The sequence below is a fragment of the Mchenga conophoros genome, linkage group LG2 (assembly GCF_057382185.1).
Source record: "Mchenga conophoros isolate Kocher_MC1m ecotype Shallow Benthic linkage group LG2, M_conophoros_male_GT1.1, whole genome shotgun sequence".
In the NCBI taxonomy this organism is placed as follows: domain Eukaryota; kingdom Metazoa; phylum Chordata; class Actinopteri; order Cichliformes; family Cichlidae; genus Mchenga; species Mchenga conophoros.
Window position 1 is genome coordinate 30,418,535 of NC_140527.1, and position 25,320 is coordinate 30,443,854.

The 25,320-nt window shown below is 40.4% G+C and overlaps 3 protein-coding genes across 5 annotated transcripts; 2 read left to right on the forward strand and 1 right to left on the reverse strand.

Annotated features, from left to right (window-relative positions):
• Positions 1-993: 993 nt before the first annotated feature.
• tcirg1b (T cell immune regulator 1, ATPase H+ transporting V0 subunit a3b) lies at positions 994-9,057 on the forward strand. Of its 3 annotated transcripts, none has more exons than XM_085293548.1 (21): positions 994-1,143; positions 2,169-2,287; positions 2,443-2,521; positions 2,611-2,753; positions 2,866-2,964; positions 3,051-3,109; positions 3,185-3,311; positions 3,413-3,495; positions 3,593-3,686; positions 3,845-4,057; positions 4,157-4,307; positions 4,413-4,552; positions 5,254-5,411; positions 5,602-5,692; positions 5,796-5,914; positions 6,057-6,270; positions 6,755-6,865; positions 6,946-7,038; positions 7,133-7,253; positions 7,471-7,642; positions 8,176-9,057. In XM_085293548.1, exons 2-21 carry the CDS (start codon positions 2,171-2,173, stop codon positions 8,267-8,269), a joined length of 2,478 nt encoding a protein of 825 aa, XP_085149674.1. In that variant the 5' UTR covers positions 994-1,143; positions 2,169-2,170; the 3' UTR covers positions 8,270-9,057. The 3 variants fall into 3 exon arrangements, with proteins under 3 accessions (XP_085149674.1, XP_085149666.1, XP_085149678.1); XM_085293540.1 differs by having other exon boundaries at positions 997-1,159; XM_085293552.1 differs by having other exon boundaries at positions 998-1,159; positions 2,866-2,961.
• An 891-nt stretch (positions 9,058-9,948) lies between these two features.
• On the forward strand, positions 9,949-12,596 carry mrpl18 (mitochondrial ribosomal protein L18). The gene is made up of 4 exons (XM_085293602.1): positions 9,949-10,210; positions 10,289-10,457; positions 11,947-12,181; positions 12,289-12,596. Exons 1-4 carry the CDS (start codon positions 10,123-10,125, stop codon positions 12,364-12,366), a joined length of 570 nt encoding a protein of 189 aa, XP_085149728.1. The 5' UTR covers positions 9,949-10,122; the 3' UTR covers positions 12,367-12,596.
• Positions 12,597-12,667: 71 nt separating this feature from the next.
• On the reverse strand, positions 12,668-25,037 carry LOC146582269 (protein phosphatase Slingshot homolog 3). Its single transcript, XM_085293564.1, has 17 exons — positions 24,844-25,037; positions 23,566-23,718; positions 22,138-22,175; positions 21,841-22,027; positions 19,904-20,019; positions 19,699-19,767; positions 18,791-18,856; positions 18,458-18,640; positions 18,032-18,125; positions 17,786-17,914; positions 17,511-17,557; positions 17,221-17,367; positions 15,666-15,866; positions 15,360-15,579; positions 15,171-15,257; positions 14,983-15,078; positions 12,668-14,020 (listed from the first exon to the last, which is right to left on the reverse strand). Exons 1-17 carry the CDS (start codon positions 24,958-24,960, stop codon positions 13,874-13,876), a joined length of 2,097 nt encoding a protein of 698 aa, XP_085149690.1. The 5' UTR covers positions 24,961-25,037; the 3' UTR covers positions 12,668-13,873.
• Positions 25,038-25,320: the final 283 nt, after the last annotated feature.

Genomic DNA, 25,320 nt, shown 5'->3' on the forward strand with positions numbered 1-25,320 from the left:
TTCATTGTAACCATTTTCCTCTTATCTGACAGTGACAGTTCAGGTCTTCCTCCAGACATACATGCAACCCCCCCTCCCCCCCTGACAAAGTAGTGACACATTTGCATAACAAATCCCTTTTATGTTGGCAAAGAGGAACTCATGATCACATGAACAAGAAGTTAATATGCGCTGGCCTTTTCAAGTAAAAAGACAGAACCTTCAACACCAATTAATTAAAAGACTTGATTGTGTGTGGATTAGAGGAAATCCACAATAAATTCAAACATGCACTGAGTTCTTGTTTTGTTTTTTTTTTAAACCATTAAAGATCTATGCTGTACAATCATTCCACCCTAGAGAAAGAATAGCTTGAAGAAATCAAAACGGCCATGGTTTTCACGCCTATGATACATATCTGCATGCTTAGAGGCTGTGATTTCTACGCAAATCCTACACAACATCTCAGTTGAATTTTAAGTGTTCATTGTTGTGAACTTCTACATTCTTCCTTTGCCTGCTGCATAATAATGAAACTACTAAGAAAGGAACTATTTTTCAGTTTCTTTAAATGTAACAGAACTGAATTAAAAATCACTTTAAATGTATGGTTGACTTTTACTTTGAATAGTGTCCCTAACGTTAGCATGTATCTTTTGGAGACATCACATGCTACAAATTATGGTACTGACCTTGGTTTGTATGTATTTAATAAAGTTAGGAGAGGAAAAAAAACAGGGCAGGTCTGGGTTTATCAAACGCACGTGACTGCGGTTTCCAGATGACTGTACACGGCCAAACCAGCTTCTCCAGATGAGCTTAACTCTAATATCAAACCGTGAATTATTAATAATAAGCTTCTGACTTCCTGTCAGACTAAAATTCTAATAAAAAAGAACAAAGAAAAACATCCACTTATTGGACTCGTTACCGCCATTAAAGATCCTAAAATCTCGACCTCTCGCGGTGGAGCGAGATTCAAATGGTAACTATCACGTGCCTCCTGCAGTAACGTGACTCTCACAAACAGGAAGTGCGGAGCCAGAGAACTTCTATCCCAAGTCTCGCAGACGCGTCTGCTTTGTCCAGGTTAGCAGTCCCGGGTCAGTCCGTCCCGCTGGGTACCAGACTGCCTGACAGACACCAGGTCGAACTGCAGCGGAGGTAAAGAGCCAGACAGGTGAGGTTTCCGACATTCAGCTCAAATCTGTGTTTTTATCAAGCGGGTTTATCTCCTATAGTTGTCGCCGAGACTAAACCAAACCCCTCTGTTACTTTTCTTTAATGTGGCTGATATTAATGGGTTAAATATTTTTTAAACGCTTCAGTGTTTCGGCTTTTCCTTCACTGGAGTTGTGTGCTAGCGATGATAGAGAAAACGAAACTTTGCCCCAGGCAACAAAAGCTGAAAAGCAGAGACAATAGTCGATAGATCGAAGAAGACCCGAAGTCAAATGCTTTTTCCTTAACAGCATGGATCTTTTTACATTTATAAACTGAAGCCATGCTCCTTTCATGTAACATCTATTTTATGATATAAGTAATTTTGTATATATTCTTAGTGGTCGGTTTCTCACCCTCATGACACTCTTAACGCTCAGTTTATGAAGAAACTGTTCCAATTCACCGCTCATTCCTCCAAATGAATGAGGTTAGTCTGACTATAGTGCGAGCAATGCTTTGAAAAATGATCCAGCGCTATAAGCTTTTTTAAAAAAAGGATCAAACACTGTAACCTTCATAAAGGGGGGGTTTACTGTAGAGCGCTTGTACAAAACAGCTTTGTATGTAGCTAGGGGAAAGCAGTAATAATGCACCTTATTGGGCCCTTCTAAAATATAGTAATGCTTTTTAATATATATGTACATCTTTGATTAATTTATTTAACTAAAAAAGAGTCCCTGTGCTAATTTTGGCAGACACATGTACATGCAACAATGGAAACCCCACCTGATCATCTGGTCAGGAGGACCTGATGCTTCCTCTTTCTTAAGTTTCCACTTAGATACTTCTGCACTGAGTAGTTTTTATTGCTCTAACTGAAAGTAGATGCCATCTGTTAACACCATTGTCTGTCTTTTTTTTTTTTTTTTTTAAATTCATATTCCTCTTTATATGGTGCAGTACTTTCACTCAGCTGTATCCAGAGGACGGTGTGTGTGTAAAGTTGTTTCTTTGGTGTTGTACAGACATGGGCTCCATATTTCGCAGCGAGGAGGTGTGCCTGGTGCAGCTCTTTCTTCAGTCCGGCTCGGCCTATAATTGTGTCAGCGAGCTGGGAGAGCTGGGCCTGGTTGAGTTCAGAGACGTGAGTCTATTAAACCCTTTATTCCGTTCTTCTTCTTCTTGGTGCAGTTCATGGAGTCCAGTGCAATTGTTAACCTGCAACAGACTGTGTCATGGGTTTTGGTGAAGGTCATGTAGACTCGCTCAGTAACCTTATTCTCTGCTCTCCGCTTTCAGTTAAACCCCAACGTGAACTCCTTTCAGAGGAAATTTGTCAGCGAGGTCAGACGATGCGAGGATCTCGAGAAGACTTTCCGTGAGTACTGACTCATAATGCTCCCCTTTACATTTCCATTCATCTTCTTTATTTTCCATGATTCATCATCCACCTTTTCCACCCTCCAGACTTCTTGGAGCAGGAGATAAATCGCTCGCCATCCTTAAAGGGTCCACTCCCTCCTCCGTGTCCGACACCTTCTGCCCCTCAGCCCCGTGAGCTCATCACCATAGAGGAGGAGAGCGAGAGGCTCGCCAGGGAACTCAAGGAGGTGAGTGCCAAAATAGAGCCTGAGGAGTTAGTCTTCGGTTTTTTGCTTAGTGCACCACGAGAGACAGAACAATTTTTGGGATTAATGAAATATCGTGTATGTTTCCTACTAGGTATCCAGGAACAGAGATAGCCTTAGGGCTCAGCTGACGCAGCTCTCCCAGTATCAAGGAGTCCTGACCAGAACTCACTCTCTCACGGCGTCACACGTGGTGAAAAACTCCATTTCTGCTCCATTTTCTGTAATTGTTGTCATGAGGAAAACTAAAAAAGAATGTTCTCTGTCTTATTCTCACAGGTGCCACCTGCAGTGGAGAGCCAAGGTCTGTTTGATAACCGCCAAGATGTCCGACTCAGGTAGGTCTCAATTAAATGTTAAAGAGTAAAATGTTGTCTTTTTCCTCTCTATATAACAGTTTTCCTCTCCCTCAGTTTTGTGGCAGGAGTGGTCCACCCCTGGAAGGTGCCCTCGTTCGAGCGACTGTTATGGCGGGCGTGTCGCGGTTACATTATTGTGGATTTTAGAGAAATGGAGGATCGACTTCAGCACCCTGACACTGTAAGAGCTCGGGGAAAAGGAGAGGGGATCGCAGAGAGTTTCTGCTGTGAGTTTCATTCCAGGTGTTTTACCACAGCAGTTTGCTCTTTCTCCATTTGCAGGGGGAAATGGTGCAATGGACCGTGTTCCTCATTTCCTTCTGGGGAGATCAGATTGGACAGAAAGTCAAGAAGATCTGCGATTGGTGGGGATTTTTTTTCCTTTCTTTTATTTTTGAGATTCTGAAACTGCACCTTGCTGTGTTTTGAACTTGAATTTCTTTGGATTTTCCCCCCTCGCAGCTTCCGCACTGAGACATTTGCATACCCCGAGAGCTCTGCTGAGAGAGAGGAGGTTCTCCAGGGACTTCAAGGTAGAATTGAAGATATCAAATCAGTGAGTGATTTTCTTTTGGTTTTTGATACTACATATTCACATCAAAATAATTAAAAGACTGTAATCTCTGGTTTTATAGTTTCTACATAGGATATTATATTACAGTGCTTCTAGAACATTCATCATGCCTCTTTTTGTGTTTCCTTCTGCGACTTCAGGTGTTGTCACAGACAGAAAGCTTCTTGCAGCAGCTGCTGATGAAGGCGGTGGCCGTTCTGCCCCAGTGGAAGGTGCGCGTCCAGAAATGCAAGGCGATCCAGTCGGTACTGAATCTCTGCAGCCCCTCTGTCACTGACAAATGCCTGATCGCTGAGGCCTGGTGTCCCACCGCCAAGCTGCCTGAACTGCAGAGTGCGCTGAGAGAGGGAGGGGTGAGACAACAGATGAGCAGAAACATAGAGCTGTAAAAAGCACAGATGAGCAAATCGCCTAATTTCCTGTTTTTATCCCACCCTGTTCTCTGACCTCAGAGGAAAAGCGGTAGTGGGGTTGACTCTTTCTACAACCGCTTGCCTTGCTCTACACCTCGACCTACTCTGTTTCCCCTCAACTCCTTCACAACAGGTTTCCAGAACATTGTAGATGCCTACGGAGTGGCAGCCTACCGTGAAGTCAATCCAGGTGCGTCATTAGATGACATAAATAATTTCTTCATGAAATGTGTTCAAAGTGAAGTCTTTCAGGTATTTGTCTTTGGCTAAATCTCGTCTCTCAATGCTCCTGCAGCATTGTTCACCATAATTACATTCCCCTTCCTGTTTGCGGTGATGTTTGGGGACGTGGGCCATGGTTTACTGATGACTCTGACTGCTCTCTGGATGGTCCTCGAGGAAAAGGATCCCAAACTTAGAAACAACAACAATGAGGTAACTTAGGAGAGGAGACACTCTGTATTTAACAAAATGTCTAACTTAAAGGCAACTTAATTTCAGACCAAGCAGCATCAGTAAAACAACAGACCACATTTAGATTGTTCCTCTGTTCCACAGGACCTGCTTGTCACCACACTAATAACCAAATGAACTCACTTCCTGTTTAACGGATGCCCCAAAAAGTGTACTGAAATTCCAGAATGCTTTCATAATCTGCGTGAGCCAAGGAATCCGCCAGTACCTTGTAAATTTTGCATGTGGTTTGAAATTTGCATGCACAAACATGCCTCTGGCTTCATTCTTTTAGTGGCATTACAAGTTGAACCAACATGAAAATCACCGAAGAGAAAAATGAGAGCAAAAGTAGCAATGGTTTCTGTGACCTCAATTCCAAAAACGTCATAGAACCTAAATAATAACAAAACGCATTCATTTGCAATTCTCATAAACCTATATTTGATTCACAGTAGGACATAGAAAACATGTTAACCGTTTAAACTGAAAGCATGTACCATTTTTAAGGAAAACAAAACAAAACATGGCAACAAGATGACGCAAAATATTTGGGACTAAATCATTGCATTCTGTTTTTTGTCACACAGCTTCCCATTTATGTTTAAATGTAAAAAACAAAAAACAAAAAGTCAAATAATTCTAATGTACTAAAACATGTCCTTGACCACTTTGTGTGTCAGATCTGGAGGATGATGTTCGGTGGAAGGTATTTGATTCTGCTGATGGGACTGTTCTCCATCTACACGGGAGCCATTTACAACGAGTGCTTCAGCAAAGGCCTCGCCACCTTCAGCTCGGCCTGGCACGTCGGCCCAATGTTTGAAAAAAACATATGGAAGTAAGAACATTTTCGTGTATTCACCCTGCTTTTTTTTTTTTTTTTTTTTTCCAACAATGTGTTTATTGAGTTTTTAGTACACACAAAATACAGGTCAAATAAATCATAAACAATAATATAATAAGTAATATTTATTTTCTGTTTACTCCATTTTCAACACACTTTTTTACCTTCGTGGGGTCTCTTTCAGTTCATCGGTGCTGGCAGGGAGCCAGTACTTATCCATGGATCCTGTTGTGCCCGGCGTTTTCACAAGCCCCTATCCATTTGGCATTGACCCGGTGTGCCCATCATATTCATTGTCCTCCAATCAAATATGGACATAAATATGTATATATATGTCTCGATTGTAACTCCAGTTATTCTCTCTGATGTTGTCATCAGGTCTGGGGGATGTCCAACAACAAACTAACATTCCTAAACTCTTACAAAATGAAGATGTCAGTCATCATCGGCATTATTCACATGACTTTTGGAGTCTGCTTGTCATTCTTCAACTACTGGTAAATAATCTTTACCCTTTGGTTGGATGTGTTTCACTTGCACATGTGTTTTGTGTGTTTCAGATTAGCTCTGTGTTACCTTCACATCCTCATGTTCTTATCCTTGTTTCTCCCTGGTTGTTGTTTTTTTCTTTTTCTACAGGCACTTTCGCAAGTTCAGCAGTTTGATTTTTGTGCTGATCCCAGAGCTTTTCTTTCTGCTGTTTCTGTTTGGCTACCTGGTGTTCATGGTGGTCTATAAGTGGGTTGCTTACGCTCCTTCTCAGTCCAAAAGTGCTCCCAGCATACTGATCCACTTCATAGACATGTTCCTGTTTACGGAAAACCCTGACAACCCTCCGCTTTATCATGGACAGGTGTGTGCGTCGTTTGTGAGCTTCACTAATAGGAACATATCGGGTTTGCTTTATTCATTTTCTTAGCTTCCCACTTCCCGAAACGTGTGTGTTAGTTGGTCACACTGAGCAGTAGTTATCATGAAATCTTATTATAAACTGAATGATAGTCTTTATGTATGTTGTTACCATATTTACATCTTTCAGTGGTTGTTTGTGGTTTTTATTTTGTGAAAGTCTAGCATGTAAATGCAGCACTGCTTTGGCAGGTCAAACCCCAGATGCCACATCTATTACAAGCACATGAACACAATAAGGGACTTTCCAAATATAGTAATCAGCACTTTAACTGCATTATCAAGCAACAGTGATGTAGTTGTGTGTCCGTTTTGTTTTTTGAATGACAAAAATGCTGCATTCATTAAGTCGATAAATACATGCAAGCCCTGAACTGAATAAATTAACGGTCAAATGAGGTTAACCTCTTCTCTGTAACTCTGTGTAGGCTATAGTGCAGAAGGTCCTGGTGATACTGGCTCTGTGTTCTGTGCCATTCCTCCTCCTTGGGAAGCCCACGTTTGAATACATTATGTTCAAGAGAAGACAACGTCGAGTCGTGAGTCTGCGTTTGGTTGGATTTTAATTCCTTTTATGTAGCTGCATTTACTTTTCTGACTGATCTTTAATTCTCTGCAGCATCTGGATGAAGACAGGCGTCCACTGGTGTCTGACGAAGGCTCGATCAATGTTCATCAGGGGGAAGTAGAAGGAAGGCCGCTAGTAGAAGAGGTGAGGGTGAAGCTAGAGTAACTAAATTAGTTTACCTGTTTTAATACGGTCTGGTGAACTCCTTTTGTTTTTTTTGTTGTTGTGCTTTCTGTAGGAGTTTGATGTTGCGGATGTGTTCATGCATCAGGCCATCCACACCATCGAGTACTGCTTGGGCTGCATCTCCAACACAGCCTCTTACCTCCGACTCTGGGCTCTCAGCCTGGCACACGCACGTCAGTGGCACTGCACATACAAACACAATGCTTATCTTCATACTCACATGATGCACACACACACACGAGACTTCCTCTTTTAAAGGAAACTTACTCATACTGTTCTTCTTTTTATTTATTTTTTTAATCCATTTTATTTCTCTAGTTATACACACTCATGTTGTTGTTTTCCAGCCAGCTGTGATTCTCTAACAGTGATTCACTTGTGTCTCCACAGAGCTGTCAGAGGTGCTGTGGGAGATGGTCATGCGTAAGGCGCTGACGTGGCAAGGTTACGTGGGAGCTGTAGTCCTCTTTGTGATTTTCGCCTTCTTCGCTGTGCTGACAGTCTGCATCCTTCTGGTCATGGAGGGGCTCTCAGCTTTCTTGCACGCGCTCCGTCTGCACTGGTGAGAATGACAGAAGGGTTGAGACGAAGGGGGAAAATAGCTTTGCTTAACTAAGATTTTTAAAAGAAATAGGCTGTATGATTGGACTGGGTAAAATCCTGAACCACTTTTTAATTTCTTTTTTATTTCGGAGTGTGTGTCAGGTTTTATGTGTCTGTGCATTGTTTAAGCCAGCAATCCATGGTCACATGTTTTTGTTACATGCTGGTGTAAACATTGCACTCTATTTGCTGTCTGTCGTGTGACAGATGTAGTGAAGGCAATGACTGTGCTAAACAGACTTTACAGCTGCCTCTGGCAATAACCCTGCATGCAAAGTGGAATTTGACTGTAGGAGACACCACCTACAGTATGTAGCATTAATGCTGTAGTTTTCTCAGGATGGTGGTGCTGGAGAAAAGATTGACTTAACCTTTAGGAACAACAAGTCAGACTATTACCAAAAAAAAGTCCACTGTAGAATAAGAGTATGGTACTTGCTCTGAGGTTTCTGTTTGTTGCTGGAGATTGACTTATGCCCGTCTCTTTCACAGGGTGGAGTTTCAGAACAAGTTCTACAGTGGAGATGGTTACAAACTCACCCCTTTCTCCTTCACATCTATAATAAATGTCTCAAACCCTATATGATCAGCTAACGGGTTATTCAGGGTTGCTAGCAAAGTTAATTTATGTGTCTATGAATCAGAACGACCCTGTCTTAACAACGGTACTCGACCTTTGGTTCCCTTTTGCTATGAAAGGGTTTAGTTAACTTGCACAATGATCGATGAATGATGTACTCTTATTTTTGCATCAGTAGAATGATTCCCTATACGTTAATTTACCACTATATCATATCATATATGAAACATATATTTTGTATCCCCATGCTAATTATTTTTCAAAGTGTAATGTACTGCTTTCTAATTACTCTATCAGTAGCATGAGAAATTGTTGGTAATCATGTGCTTTTCACTCTCTCAACATTTATAATAAGCATCAATTTTGAAAAGGGAAAGTACACTATTATTTTCCAAGTAACATAACATCTAGTGAATGGATTTGTTTTGCAGTTTAAGGGAAAGTTTAAGTTTTGACCTGAAGTATTAAAGTGCAAGTTCTTTAGAATTCTTCAGATAATGACTTGGATGATTTTTATGAGCCAAAGATTTTCCCACATTGTCATGTCTTCCAACAACACCACACCAAGTATTTATTGATAAATACATTTTTCTCGGGTGCCTTACTAGGACTGTTTGTTTATACATTATGTGTTATGGACAGATGGTGTCTTCTATTGTTAAACCACCACTTTGTACAAAAAACCTTGCAATGGAATGAATTTTCCCCTCCCTGTTTACACTGTAAAATTGAAGAGTTTTCAGCAGAAAATAAATTAAATGTTGAGTTTTATTAAATGAAGCACTTGAAGTATCTGTTGCCAGCCGAGTGATACCATTTATATGCCACAGTACTGTTTTGAGAAGTTACCACAGATGAAAGTACTGTGCAGAAGTCTAGAGGAGCCAACTGTTATTGTTTCATATTTGGCTTCTGAGGAACATTTTTTGTCTTTAGGTCGTTTTTTTCTTAACAGCCTGTGACAAAAAAAAACGATTTTTTTTTTCCATTTCTTTGATTCTATCCAACATCACACTAAGTATACATTTTATTTTTTGTACCAACAAGGTGATTCTCAGTCTGTAGCAGCATAACAATGATCCAAAACACAATAGGACAACTATCAGCCATGGCTTGACCTCAACATTACTGAAGTAGTGTGGGATCATCTTGACAGAGAACTCAGCAACATCCAAATGAGAGCTTTGTTTGTCCTTCAAGATGTCTGGAAACTATTTGTGAAGACGACTTAAATAAATGACAAAAAAAGCTTGACTAAAAGAGTTCATAGAGTTCAGAGTCATTCCAAATTTTGACTTTCAAGCTCATAAGAATGGTAAAAACTCTTGTTTTTGTCTAATTTACTGTATTTCTATGTATGTTTTCGCGTTTCAATAAATCACTGTACTAATTTCCCATTTTCCAAGTAACATACAGTATAAGGAAATGAGGGGTGGCTCGAGACGTTTGCTCATTAGTGTAAAAGATGTAAATACAACAATGTAACAACAACTCCTACACAAAAGGAGTCTGACATTAAATAATAGTAATAACTTCTTTTGCAGGGAAGAATCTTCAGATCACTGGTTACTCTTGTTGCCTGATAGTTTTAGTAGAATTAAAAAGTTGTTGGCGTTTCCCACCGTTTTAAGTTCCGGAGTTAGTGTAAACGGAACCTTAAGCGCGTGTTCGGTTTCTATCTGTGCTGTTTCCTAAGTAGCACAGAGTGAACCGGATATTATCGGAATGTCAAAGATGGGACTCCTCATGTAACGGTGGATTTTTCTTGAATAGTTTGTTTGCTTGTTTTTGGCGTCTTACCGGATGGTAACACATTGATTGGACTTTTTATTTGTGAGGGGAGCACTGCTCGGGAGGACATGGCTCTGAGCCAAGTTAGTCGCAGTGTGCGGCTGCTCTTAGGTCAAATTCAACACTGTCGGCCAGCCCTGCTTTCAAACCAGACGGGTAAGCAAGTAAAGCTAGAAAGCCTTAAACTTTCTATCTGCAGTCATGAAAGCTGACCAGACTCTAATTGTCACACAGCTCGGTGTCTGAGTCAAGCAGCTTCTCAGCCAGAGCCCTCCGCGGATGAAAATGAAGCCGTGAACCCGACCTTTGTAAACAGAAATCCCCGCAACCTGGAGCAGATGGCTCTGGCTGTGAAGGATCGGGGCTGGAAGACAACCTGGCCACACCGGGAGTTCTACCACAGGTCTGTAAAGGTTTAAGTTCTTACTGTGAAATCCAGAATCTGAGTACCACTGTGAGGGTGCATCCTGTTGATTTAAAGTGAAATTAGTCTGTGGAAACAGGTGGTTTCTCTATAACGGAATTCTGGATTCAGACGAATATTGCTCATATATGAAATTGTAAAGGGCTTTTACTTTGAAGTCCAAAATCAGAGTAACGTTATACTGACCGAGTAGCACTGCTAGGGTGTCTCTTGTTTATCTAAAATCACAATAAAATACCAGAGTGTTAAAAAAGAAAAAGAGTGAACCAAACGTTAAAAAAGATCAGTATCAAACCAGAAATTTGACATGAGCATGAGAAGTGAAAGCAAAGTTACCCCAAGGTTCCTGATACAAGATTTAGCAAATATCAGAAGGGGACCAATCTGTCAGGGGCACAAACAAGGACTTCAGGTTTTTCTTCATTATTAAGTAGGAGAAAGTTGTCAGCCATCCATCTTTTAATAGCCTAAGCATATATTCAGGATCTGTAGATTATAAAATTCTTGGGCCTTAAAAGACGACCTATAACTGAACTTCGTCTGCATAGCAGTGATAAGAAATGTTCATAAATGTTCAGAAGAGAGAGCAGATATAAAGGCCCCAATACAGAACCTTGTGGGACACCATAGACAGACCCCCCAACATGATTGCATTATAAGAGCTGTAATGTCACATTAGCTGTTGTATTTTTGTTTTTTTCTTCAAATGGCAGTTTTTAAATTTCATTCATATTTTAGTATTCCAGAAATAAATCTAGTTGTGATGAAATAAGCATAGTCGTGATACAGCTTACTGTAATTTAACAACTATTGTTAGTGAGGACTTGTGAATTACTTTCTAACTTTATAGTACCAAATGTTATGAGGTAACACATTGTTAGAAGGTTATACAATAACTATATCAGTGTAATTAGTAATGTAACCAGTTACCTTATCAAACTAAATTACACATTTAAAATGACTTCAGTCTATGAAGGATTATGACTTTGTAACAAGCAGTGACACAGTCATTGTTCTTGAGACGTGGTGGCGCACATGCATTGATCTAAAGAAACAGTCAAAGACACAAAATGAACAGAAAGATATGTTTAAAAGTGTAGCAGTTGTTGGTAACAAAATTCAAAGAGAAATGGAGACAACAGTCATGTGCATCAACCCCACATTGGATCACAGCTTACAGCCTACAAACAAGTATCTATTTATCTAAATTTATTAATTATTTTCTTAAATTAATGTTAAGTTGTATAACTAAAATTGGGAAACAAAGATAATTGTTTTTATATTCACTACTATTATTCTAGATTATACGAATATTCTGTATTTGTTCTACCCCATTGGGTTCAGAACTGTCAGTATGAAAGGACAAAAACGTAATGTAATCAGTCAGGTTGATATGAAACATAGCATATTCATGCATAAAGAACAATTATCTCTATTTAATTTCCTCTCATGCCTGTCATTGTTTCAGGTTGATGTTCTCCCGTAGCCAACACCATGTGACAGCCCAAGTGTTTTCCAGCTGCTCCCCTATTCCGGTGCTTTCTTGTTCGACCAAAGAGTGGGCTGTGAAGAAGGAGCTGGCTTCTACAAACTGCGTGGCAGCCTGTCAGGCTGTGGGCGAGGTGCTGGCGCATCGCTGCCAGCAGGCTGGCATCACCAGGATGGTGTATAGGGTGATTCCCTGGACATACCGCTCAGATTCTGTGAGTACATGCAGCAGGGACTGGAAATAAAGTTACTGTCATTTTCCTTCACTTAGGTAGCCATTTGCTTCACGTCTCTCTCTCTCTCTGGCTTTTCTGTTTTGCAGGTTCAGTCTTTCAGAGCTGCAATGAAAGCAGGAGGAATAATTCTAAGTGAACCCAGAAGGAAATACATTGGGACCTGACTTTAATTCATCAGTCAAATCAGCTGTTCTGTATAAATCTGCTCTTTATCCCCATTACCCCTCTCTTTTGTTAACTATTACTGTGCTGATATTAAGATTACAACTGCTACAGTAAAAAATAGGAATCAAAAGAAGGCTTGTCCCTGTGCCATGTCTCTTTTATATTAAATCAGTCTCCTCTGGTTTATTATTTAATCAAAAAATAAAGGTTCTTGTTTGGAGTACAATAATTTATTTTTTACTCAGGTGCATGTAAACAAGAGTGAGGTGCAGGCAGCAGAGAGTCTGTTACAATAAGGAAATGGATGACAATAAAAACCAATCACTGATCATTTTAATCATAGTACAGTGTGAAGTTGGCTCAGGCGGTGGGAACAGTGTGTTGGGATTATAAAGTGCATGTTTTCTTTTTTCCTCTTTTTTTTCCCTAATAGTGAGCATGCAGGTTAAATGCTTTCTTTCTTTTTAGCTTGGGTTCACTGGATAAAAAGTAATACCAGCATAAAATAAGAAATGTCCTCATCAGCATCTAGTGAAAACAGAACATGGAATAATTTAAGTTGATCCATTCAAAGTCCATATAAATACAAACTCAAACCCTGAACAGTGTCTTCTCACAGGCTGGTATAAAACACAAAACATGCACCCAGGCCATCAGCAATTATGTGACTATATATACTGTAATTGTGCACAAACTTGTAAAGTCACATTTATGATGACAAAAAAGTGGCAAATGGTACAAGAGAAATGCAATATATTACCACCACCTTGTACTTAAGCTAAAACATTAAAAACATCATTACAGAATCACTTTTCATTCTCAGGTTGAAGGCACTCATGTAGCCCTGGAGCCAAAATATAATGGATGAAAATAAAATGGGTGGGAAAGGTTCCTAGCAAACCGACATTTCCTTTAAATATATTGGCACACCGGCACAGAGGAATACAGTTTGGCAAACTGGCGTATGCCATAAAACTAGCCATGACATAATCCATAATGCACAGCTTAGATACAGTGAAATCCTCCATATCTGCACACGGTATGTGTTGTGAGAAGGAGGAAATGAACACTTTCTGCTTTGGGCTGGCAGGATACAGCCTCGTATAAGGAAATTAAAACAGTTATTGCATAGATACGTCTGAAGTGTTGAAAGGAGAGCTTAAAAAAACGGAAGAGGGACTGAGGGAGCTCGGCAGGGACATGCTGGTTCATATATGTTTGGATACCTTCATAAACATAAAACATAATAATACAATAATGCACAATGATTTCAGATATCCTGGCTTTCACTGGTACAGCAATACTGCAGCATGGCCCTTATAAAAATCAACTATCTACTATAGCTTTTATGAGGTGACATATGCAATCCAAGACCTGCAAAATATAAATTAAGACTTTAGGATCATTGTATAAAAACCTTGGCATGTTCCCAGAGCACACGTTCCTTCTTTTCTCCTCTGTGCCTCGTTTATAGTTCCTCTTGTACCTCCCTGCTTGTTCATCTTTTTAATCACTTTGCGGCTTGCTTTGGCCCGCGCCCGGCCGGCTGGATGGTTCAGGTGAAACATCCACACATGCTTTCTGGTGAGTGAGACACCGGCGCCCATAGCTACGCCTCCGCTGTCCTGGTGACCGCCTCGGACTGCCAGGCATCTTTGAAAAGAACAAAGTAGGAAAGTACAAAGTTATAACATTGGGATTAATTCTTCAGCAAGAAATCTACTCCACAGATACATCGCAACCCCAAATGCCTCTGAACGCTATGTGACTACCTGACGTAAACCTCGGTCGAAATCTAACTACACGTTGTAGCCGGCGACTACTGTGATTATCCTGCTTCAGTACCGTCAATACCTTCTATTTCTGGCTACTTATTCACAACAGTTTTTTAATTTATCAGAGATGGCATAACAGTCCTCGCTTCAAGATAAGGAATAACAACGAAAGGACTCACAAATGTCAAAACTATTGGAACTGATGTAAGGAAATGTACAAAGTAGACAAAAACTTGACAGATAAATATTTTTAACTGTAACTGTGAGATGATTAGCACCTAAAGCAACACAACCATAAATGCTGCCAAAAATAATGTTGACCCCTGAAGTGGATTACATCATAATCTCTAGAAAGATTCACACAGAAGACTAAATCAGCTACTATTTTGGTAGTATAGTTACTGGCAGGACACAAGGTGTGAAAAAGGGGGGATGGAAGGCCTTACAGGTCCTTATATAGAGTCAAACTAAAGATTTTGATTAAAAATGAAACCTAGTTTGGGTGTTTTTTCCAATATGTATGTCTGTAGAAATATTAACATAATCACAAGAAGAAAAAGTTGCTATAAAAACGGCCTCCAGTGCTACCCCTCAGTCTCCTAGTAGTAATGACAATATAAAAAAATCCTACATCACTTCATTCTTGCGGTGACGACAATGCTCCATCAGCCTTTTACAGCTGAGAGGTAAGAACCATGACTCATATAGTTAAAACCTTATTCATGAGCTATTTCAAACAACAGGCTTCGCTACATGTCCTCAATCTAAATTAGCCATTTCCAAACTGTCAGCTTAACTACAAAGAGGAGGCTAGAGAGACCAGCACTCTGCTTCTTTTACCTGATCATATCCTTTATCCACATCATCCATCTCGCTGATGGACTGCATTAATGAGTAGAGGTTCATTCTGCCACTACGATTAACACTCGGCATGACCTGGAGATTAAAGAGAAGTAAAAAGATGAGTAGCCTTTGATGCACTCTGCGTGAACATATGAGGACAAATGTAGGTCAGGCAGTCTGCTCACCTTTTCTGGTTCATTTACAGTAATCACAGGGCCTGTCTGCACAGGGTCTTGGATAGTGTCAGACTTTGGGGCAGGCTGTTCAAACACCTAGATGAGGTTGATAAGATATAAAGGAGTTAAAGCTGTAAAGGTAAAAAAATAAACAAATCCGGATTTTAAAAAGTGATAGATTGCTCAGGATCTGATTACCTCACAGTCTTCCCCTGAGTCATTTTTTTCATCTGGAATATCTACGCCATCATCCTCATCAAGTCCGTCATCGTCCTCATCATCTTCTTCCTCCTCCTCATCTTCTTCTTCTTCTTCACTTTCGGCTGTCTTTTCTTCCTCCCCTCTTTCCTCGTTTCGAACTGATTTTTGTCTTTGGTCTCTCGACTTTCGCTTCCAGAGAGCACTATGGCGCTGCTGGCTGGAATGATAAATGCACACAGAGCACATTCCTCAACTGAGCTCCCAAACTACAGAGAACAGGAAAAAAAGAGCACTAGGCCTAACCTTGCACTGAGGATGCCGCTGTAGGTCTGGAGCTGCTTCATGAAGCCCTCATTGGGCTTGATGATGGACCGGCGATCCCTGACGTAGGTCAGTGCCACATCCAGTGTCCAGTGCTGCTGCTTCATAGCGTAGGCAATCACTGTAGACGCAGAGCGGGACACGCCCATCTTGCAGTGAACCAACACCGCCTGACCACTCTTCCTGTAATACACAAAGATGAAGACGTAAACTCACACCGTGATTTTGGATTTTACTTAACAAATATTAAGTCGTGAAGGGAGAACTGCTGGGATGTATACACACATGCAAAATAATGCTCGGCAGTAAAACGCTTCTGGTTTGTGAACATGTGGCAGCTTTAAAACTGGCTGAGGAGCTGAACAAATTTAAGATTTGCAGCTTTAATTGTAGGGTAGCTTGGCCTTCTCTCACAGGTTTTGTTTCAAGACTCCAAACTGTAAACTGAAAACACAGAAGCAGTATTTTTCTATTTTCATTGTGTGAATACTGCCTGTCATGATGTTTCACAACTCAGTCGTCGTTTGTAGACATCATTCACACAGATTAGACTTGAAATGGGAAGCCGAGTCACAGTGTGAACTGCGAAATTGGTGGTTATTCCAATCTTGATGGAATTCAATATTTGAGGAAACGTAGCCTTTCATTTTCTGTTAAAAGTGGGCACAGAGACCGACAACACTCTCAGCAGTATCCATTAAATATGAAGCTGCATGAAGCAAGCATAGCTCATCATAAAGACTGGAAACAGGGGGAAGCACTTCGTCTATAAAGGATTAAAGTAACGCATATAGTGCGCCAGTGCTGCTAAATCTCTCTAACATTTTATATTTTACGCTCACTGGCCACTATATTAAGTACACCGTTCCAACTCCTCGATAATGCAAGATGGATGGAAGAATGGTGATTTCACCACACAAACATCTCTGGGATTTACAGAGAATGGTCTGGAAAGACAAAATATCAGCTGAGCAGTGGTTCTCTGGATAAAAATGCTTTGTCAGTGTCAGAGGGGATTGCTTAGAGCTGACAGAAAGACAACAGTAATTCAAATAATAAGTTGTTAAAACTAAGGTATGCAGAAGAACATTTCTGAATTTATAACATGTCAGACTGTGAAGACTTGTACAGTCTTGTTGCAGACCATGGGAACATAGTGTACCCAGAGCATCTTCAGCTCTGCCACCTCCACCTCAGCCTTCTGTCTTTTTGTCACTGTCACTGTCAGGTCTCACAACCATCTTGCAAACCTTCCCCTTCACTCTTGCTGCTATCCTTCTTCACAAATAACCCCTGACACTCATCCCCACCCACGAAACCCTGTCTGCACTCTCTTGTGCATTTAAATCATCTACCTTTATTATCTCCACTCCTTTCTTCTTCACCTTTCCACCTGTCTCCCTCTTATTTACAGTATGTCATAGACAGACCTCTATGGATATTTAGATTCACACATTTCAGCCCCTAACCGAGCTTCTGTCCCACTGGAACAATTACAACCCTTTTTACAAGTCTCGATTTAAAAAGCCTCTGGTACCTTGCAGTGTTGATGAAGTTAAATGTAGCTGGCCAATGGGACAGCAAGTCTGTGGCTTCCACATCGTACACTCTGATGTTCATGTAATTGAAGGACTCTGGGAAAAAGTTGTCAATCTCCCTCGTCACATTCAGAATGTAGCCCACGCTGAAAAACATGCAGAGACACACTCAGAGCCAGAGCAAAACATAGTGCATAGTTAAATATTACCCTTATAGTGAGTTAATGGGATACAGAGACAGACCACAACACACAGAGCTGCAGAAAGTGTTACAGGTTCAACTACTAACTTGTTTTTCTGCAGCTCCTCAAAGTTAGCTGCGTTCCACTCGGAGCCCTGAAACCAAATAAAAACAAAAAAGGTTAAAGAACGGTCAGAGAAGATGAAAAGGAAAGGGCTGACAGAGCCATCTTCCCTATCGCTGTCAACACAGATCTGAAAGGGGAAGTTACAGTCACATGACAACATCCTGGCACTAAAAGCCATGTCAATTTTTTTGACCAAACAAAAGTGGCTGTACATAATATGTCTTTTAACTCTATCTGACCTTTAACAATGACTCACCAGGTATAGATAGTCAAATATTTTAGAGGGCTTGTCCATCTGAGCCATGGTGACCAGGATCTCATTGTCGATGTACTCCTTGTAGGGTCTCATGTCAAAGCCTATCCTGGTCTCCAGGGTAGCGTGCACCTACAGCAGAGAATGAATGCATTTTGTCACATTTTTTCACCTCAGTTATGCTCTAATAATTTGACTTTTTTTTTTTCTAAAACCAACTTCCTGTCTCTAGCTTCCCACACTTCTCACCATTTTGGATGTGAGGTTGTCCAGGTCTTCAGTCCTCATGATGTCTCTCAGGTGTTCTTTGATCAGGATCTCACTGGAAACTCTCTCTGCCGAACTTCCCAGAGAACAAAAGGGAAATTTTAGTACCAACTGGCAGGGAGGCACAAGCAATAAGAACAGTTTCTCATTATTACTACATTAATAGCAACATTAAGCATTGAAAGTGCCATGTTTAATTAGTATTTTTGAGGTATTTTCCACTTGATGCTACAGCTGTTCCTTTTTTAAAACATGGGATTTTAAGCACACAACGTTTACGTGTGGTGGATTGTGAATTTTCCAACTCCGGGACCAATAACTTAAAATGATACTTTAGTAAATTATCTTAACGTACATTATTTTTTTCTATCACATCAACTCCCTTGGCTACTACAAATAAAAGCATACCTCTGTCCATCGCTGTCCTTACGGATCGACTCCAGGTCATTCATGACCTCCCACTCATTGAGGCAGTTGCGATCGGACTCGATGTGCCGGTGGTAGTGCCGAGCCCATTCCAGCCCAGAGCCTGGGATCAAAGCTGCCTTGATTGCACGCTCACAGCAGCCATGCAACACCTGCAGCACTGACCTTACAAGAGGAGAGAGGGGAGAGGAAAAGCAAACAGAACATCACTATGTGTATTAACGACTTATCTTGAAATTTAGAGCAAATGAAAGCTATTGATATGCAAAGTGAGCAGCTGGACGCTGCCACAGTGGGGATATAAGCATCACTCACCACATGGTCTGCATGGAAACCGGTTTAAAGATTCTGGTCTCTTTTGCTGAGCTCACGCTAAAGCCACTACAGGAAACACACAGAAATGTGAACGCTCATTATTAAGCCTGACGACGAGAAAGAGAAGAACGAGAAATAAGACAGTAACAGTGTTAAGAAGCATCATTGTACTACATCACAGTCTGACACACAAGAGAGAAATAATTCAGTGTGATTAGAATTAGTTCTTGTTCTTGTGGAATGAAAACGCGAGGACAGTGATTGATTAGCACAGTTGGAGGTGTGATCCAGCCTGATGAGGGGGAACATACTGGTGTGACATGGCAAACACACTTGGATGACACTAAAGCATGCACGCGCATTTAAAACACAGCAGATTAAGCACTCCATCATGTTAGCCCAACTGTTTTTAAACCCGACACCTCTCAGTTTACTGAGAGATCAGCTCTTCTATCCTTTTTTGAGCATCAGCAGCCCAAACTGTTTTAATCAAGACATAGCCGGCTATTTGAAGACACACTAAATGTGCTGGAATGGACATTTGATGTTCTTCACGCACTACAATGCAGTCAAAGAATAAATTTATTAAGACTTTAAATCAGCTAAACTCACTAACCTTTCAATACACAGTCGCATAAAGAAACTAACCATACTTTACTTTCATTTCATTATTAAAAACACATGACCTCCATGCTTATGCAATGATGTGACTGAGTGACAGGAGCTGTTGTAGTTCACAGAGAATGATTCAACTCCAAAAATAAGGACATTACTCATTCATATTATCTCTGGCCAAAATCCCAGAAATCAGGCTGCACCGTCTGTGCAGCAGCCTACCAATCACTTCCTCACGCTTGCTTTCACACTGAATATAATCCTTAATCCTTCTTTAAAAACATGCTTCTTACCCATCTCCGTCCAGATAAACTTGTGTATTGCTCCATATTGGCAGTACCAGACCGATGGTGCAATGATCACTAGAAACAGAAGGGGAGGACACATACACACAAGACAAAGGAGGAAATTGTACTTGTTAAACCTTAACCAGGAATTATTAACAGAACAGAAATCGTATCTTGTGCAACTGTACACCTTCGTCTTGGTTACACACACCTGTCTGAGTTGGGGAAATCCATGCCCAGCAGGATGCTCTCATGTTTGTTGGCCAGTGTGGAAACCACGATCAGATACCTGACTCTTACTGAGCTAACAGAATCTAACTGCACCGCCTGCATGAAAAGATACACAGAGGGAGGGATGACAGGGAAACACACAACTTGTGAGCACTGTGTTTTACATGCAAAAAAAATAATAATAATCATGGTTTTCTTTTTAAGTCTAAAGTTGCCAAATAAGGTTGGGTATTTGAAAGTGGTGTAAAATATCCTGCGTAGTTTATTTTCTTTGGCCTTAAAGGAAAACTCAAATCAGGGAAGTAAATGTTGTCTTTACAGAGATCATGGCTGGCTCCTGTCTGGTTAAAGGCCTCTACCTATAGTTTTGCTGAAACAAGCTGAAACGAGAAAAGCTACAAGTACAGTTTGTGACTTGGTGCTTTATAAATAAAATTGAATTGAATGAAATTTTGATGTGACATAAAAATATCATATCACCATTTCATTGCTATAGCAACACCATGCATTTACATTCCCTAGAGCAAGAATAAGACAAGCCCGGGCACGTCTGAGGGCAAGAGCCACGTGTCCCTGGCAAAATATGCAAGTAAATTGTTCCCACTGAAGGTGGACAGAACAAAAGTTTTTCACCACTTTAGGGCAAAAATGCAACCTGGCTATAAAAGTGAAGCAGCTAGTGATGTGCAACACAAAAGTAAACAAATGTCTTACATCAACAATGCTGAAGCAAGCTTCATATGACAGGAAGCAGAAACAGTGGATGGAAATTACTAATATATATTGTTTGGTCAAAGCGATGATACCAATCCAAATGGAAAAGGAGGGCTATAAGCAACTTGCTGAAAAGCTCAACCCAAGAGACAACAACCCAAATGGAAAACATTTTTTAGTTTTCTTATGTGACAATATCATGCTCCCCCTGAAGAGTTGCAAGGTTAAGTTACTTCAGCTGTTATTAACCCAAAGAATAAAACAATTATCTTATACTTTAACTAAAAATTTTTTTTAGGACAAACACTACCTGACTTTGCCCCTATTCTGTGTTATAATGCTGCTGCTGGTACATTGTTTCACAATTCAAATTTGGAAAGACAGTAGCTCATTGGAAAACAAAGTTTGAAAATGCCTTTCATTTAATTACTCTTAAAACTCCAGCTGCCTGCAAGCATCAATAAAATGTTGTTCCGTATTTTTCTCCATACATCCTCAACAATGTTCTTGTCGCAAATTTGCTTGGAATATTGCGATATACTTTCAAGATTAAATTGCCCACCCATCACACGTGATATTTTACTGATGCTTCCTACCAGGCAGTTTCACACATGCACTGGTGACTGGATATTTTCGGGATCTTATCCAGGAGGAGCTTTATGTGCTGCTAATTTTACAGTACAAAGTCTGTGTGATGCCTTATTAAGCCAGTTTGAGATTAAGGCAGGTAGTTTTTTGGCTACTATACAGAAAATTAAATGGGAGTATTGTACCTTTCTTTGTGAATGCTGTCATTAACACCAAATAATAGCTCTGTACATAGCCACAAATTTTCCTATACCATACTATAGAAATATTACAAGAATAATATTTACGCAAGTTAGCTTGATGCTAGTGATACTGAGGACCAAAAAGCTGGTAACTCACTGTCTCTAAAGGTTTGTGACTTGTAGTGAGTCACTGAAATTTTCCCTTTAGTCACCTACCCTTTGAAAAAATCAATATGTGCAACAACACTCACCTTTAGGTTGTCTTAACATCATAAGCCATAATATTTACCAAAACTCAACATTTTGGAGTTACGGCCTTTGCCAGTGATACAATCGTATAAGTTTACTTGTTGATCAAAGACAAAAATAAATTGTTTCAGTGTGACATTTTTCTGATTTTGCTGATATGATCTGTAAAGACACGAGTCCTCACCAGCTTCACTGTATCTTCTGGTCTGAGGTGTTCAATCATTGCACGGAGATGTGTGTGGCGCATGTCTGGTGCGCCGCTGCTTTGCTTGACAGGAGAAGTCGGGGTGCGAGACATCTCCTGATGAAGGCTCCCGCTCTTGCCATCTTCCAGCAGGAGGACTGCCCCTTTAACGAGGGCAAAGCTCTCTCTACAGAGTTACAGAGAGGAGGTTACTGCTGCAGCCATCAAGTAACTGGTTATTGTCTTTCCTAGGTATGCAGTTTAGAACTATTTAAATGTCATGTGGGTTACAGCTACCTTTTCTGAAGTCTTCCTCTTCTTTGGAGGCCTTCATCCTTAGAAAATAAATACATTTAAAAAATAAATCTTCATCATCAGGAATCATGAACAAAAAAAAAAGTCTGGTTGGTTTGTATGTGTGCAGTTCACCACGTTAACTTTGATTTACCTATAATTACATTTACAAAGCCTGTAATGATTTTGTTAGGCAGGCTGTTGGCAACTACAATAAAGTGAAAATATCTAGCTCCCAAAAGAGGGTCAGAGAAGATGCTGGAGATTCAAATGCTACTTAAAATGAAAAACCTGTTACACAGTGTTTCTAATGCTCTCAGAATTAATTCATTCCAACTTAATAAAGACAACGGTCCTGAAAGAAGCCAACAAATATCCTGAAAACACTAGAAGCACTGTATGTACACATGTATGTACATGTTTGAGTGTGATGTCTTTCCTGTCTAAAATTTGGCCACAGAACAGTGGGGAGAAAAAAGTTCCTCGGGTGAAATGTGGTACAATACAGATAAGGTGCAGCAGTGAAGAGACAGACACAAAGAGCTAAGTGGCATAGGGGAGGTGGAGTAACATTAAGTAGGTAAACAATGAAATAACAGAAAAAAAATAACAGTAAATGAAAGAGAAATGCAATGCGTAAAGAGGGAAGGGGGGGAAAGAAACAAGAGAAGTAGCAGTAGTAACAAGGGTTTACAGAGAAAGAAACTTGAGACAGTAACATTACCTGTTACGCAACTGACAAGTCCAGACAGAGTCAAGAAAAAGAGAAAGAAAAAAAAAGAAACAGAAGAGGAGAAGTGGGCAGGAGCCAGGAGCGGAACGATGAGGGTTTGAAGAAGGAAAAAAAAAAAAGGAGAAAACACAAGTTAAGATAGCAGAGCGTTTAGATTCTGTGACATAAATATGCAAAAAATGAGACTTGGAAGCACAGTAAAGTTATTTATGGTTTAATTTGCAATGATAGAGACCAGAGGGGAAAGCCAGGCCTTTGACATAATGCTGAAAAAAAAAATTTATGATACAGCAGGAGAATGAGAGAAGAGGAGATGTGAGTGACAGAAGCAGATGATAGAGTATTGATGCAGTGGGCCTTTATATGCAAGTGATTTAATCACTATCTGACAATGCTTTAACAAGAGTTATATCTGTGGTATTTCTACCATGTAAGCCTATCAGTGCGATCGCATCCCTGTCTACAAGTGAAAAACAAATCTGCCTTGTTATCATTCAGGCAAATGTAGTGATGATATCCACAAAGGGACACATTCAGGAGCGGCTGCAGTTCACGCAGACCTTTTCAGGGGCTGGCATGAATGGCTTGTAGTCAACGTTCTGAATCATTCTTTATAAAAGAAAAGTAAACAACATAATATCTGCTGACACGATGCAAAATGTTTGTGTGCAGCAAAACGGGGAGATAACTGAACTCACTGGCGTGGTGGAAATGGATGGGATCCTATGCAGGGTCAACAGAGCCATTGTGCAGGTCCGTCTGCACCTGCTGTTTCTTGCAGACCTAGACAGGCTCTGCTGGTTCCTCAGCCAAAACTGTGCCGTGGGTGGGGTCAGTACTAGTATTATTTTCTGAAATGAAACATGGATGTTTGGAATGCAGTTTCGTTCAATAAATAAGCTTGGTATCAGTGTGGTTTTAGGAAGTCAGGAAAAATTGCTGCTGAACCATTTTCACAAATCCAGGTAAAGCGTAGTTGTGCAATATGAGGAAATACAATATCCATATATATATATATATATATATATATATATATATATATATATATGTGTGTGTGTGTGTGTGTGTGTGTGTGTGTGTGTGTAGAGCATCCACGAGCATCCACGTGCTGTCATATTTCTGTACGGATTACACCACTAATGGCAAACCATGGCTATATTTACAACATCTTACCATAATTGACTTAAAGTACCAAGAACTTTCAGCAATATCTAAAAACAGCATGCTCATCTAATTATTCTATATATAAAAAAACGTCATATTTTATAGATTGTAACTTTTAATAACAATGGATCAATTACCACCATTCCTCCCACAGAAATCAAACGGCATGACTTTAGCGCTGCAAAACCCCCTATTGTGTACATAACAACACGAACACGATTAGAAGCAGCCACAAAAACAACACTGCAAATGGCATTATATTAAAACAGATAAACCGATAACTGAGCGTCATGCTCGTTAGTTTTGTGCTGAAACATGCAGTCTATATAAGGATGTGGCTGGGGTAAAAAAAAAAATATCGGCCAATAAAGATTAAACAGAAATTTAGATAACTGCTGGTTCTCCGTGGTTTGCAGGTTCAGACGCGTTCAGCGTAAATGGTGTTGAAGTTAAAAGCATATTGAAGTTAAACTACTAGAAAAAAAAGAGAGAGAGAGAGAGAGCCTCTTGGCGCTACCTTGGCTCTATTATTGACACATGAACACCGCGGTAACGCCTTCGTAATATGACAGCAAATATGCGATACGGCTTCAGCTCGGTGCATGCGGACAATAAAGTTATTTCTTTCCTGGAGCTGTTATCGAGTGAGTTATCGTAACTACATGGTTGTAATACTGACAGACGGGCTCGACGCAAAGAGTAGCTCCTTTTGCAGTGATCACAAACAAGCTAGCAGTAATATGTAGCCTCTTACAGCCAGTCTTGGAATTCAACAGATAACCTCTAAAGCCTCAAGAAGGGCTTTTTCTTACCTCTCCAAGCTGGGTCCTCACTCTAATTTCCTGCTTCGGAGCCTGCTTGTTTTCCTTCCGTACCGAGAGCTCCTTATTCCGCCCTCTGTTGCTTTCTGAGGGTGAGGACTTGACCATTTACAGAGCGCAGAGGCTACTCCTCTGGAGAGTTTTTTTTTTTTTTTTTTAAACCAGCGAGCGAAGAGCAGCGTCGCGCGGAGCAGGAGGAGACGGTGACGTCTTACGCAAGCAAATTGTTCAGGCGCGTGAAGAAAATTATGCGTCTAGTTCATGTCTAGTCCACGAGTCTCTGGAGCAGTAGGCTGAAAGATTTTGCACGTTTTGCTTTTGCTGTGCTGCTGCAGAATCAAATAAATATGAAGCAGCAAAAGAGGAAATATTAAGTCAAACGGTTTGCACGCGGTAAGTGCATTTCACTGTAGGGGGCAGCATTGAGCTTATAGGGTGAGTCCCAACAAACTGCATGTGTTGGACATG

Bases quoted from the DNA above. Each gene is read 5' to 3' on its own strand.
- tcirg1b (XM_085293548.1), top strand. From the start codon at position 2,171: ATGGGCTCCATATTTCGCAGCGAGGAGGTGTGCCTGGTGCAGCTCTTT. The intron at 2,965-3,050 runs GTGAAAAACTCC...TTATTCTCACAG, and splicing joins CTCTCACGGCGTCACACGTG to GTGCCACCTGCAGTGGAGAG. The intron at 7,039-7,132 runs GTGAGGGTGAAG...TGCTTTCTGTAG, and splicing joins GAAGGCCGCTAGTAGAAGAG to GAGTTTGATGTTGCGGATGT.
- mrpl18 (XM_085293602.1), top strand. From the start codon at position 10,123: ATGGCTCTGAGCCAAGTTAGTCGCAGTGTGCGGCTGCTCTTAGGTCAA. The intron at 10,211-10,288 runs GTAAGCAAGTAA...ATTGTCACACAG, and splicing joins CCTGCTTTCAAACCAGACGG to CTCGGTGTCTGAGTCAAGCA. The intron at 10,458-11,946 runs GTCTGTAAAGGT...TCATTGTTTCAG, and splicing joins CACCGGGAGTTCTACCACAG to GTTGATGTTCTCCCGTAGCC.
- LOC146582269 (XM_085293564.1), bottom strand. From the start codon at position 24,960: ATGGTCAAGTCCTCACCCTCAGAAAGCAACAGAGGGCGGAATAAGGAG. The intron at 23,719-24,843 runs GTAAGAAAAAGC...GTTTCATTTCAG, and splicing joins TGAGGACCCAGCTTGGAGAG to AAAATAATACTAGTACTGAC. The intron at 22,176-23,565 runs GTGAGTTCAGTT...TTATTTTCTAAG, and splicing joins CATCCATTTCCACCACGCCA to GATGAAGGCCTCCAAAGAAG.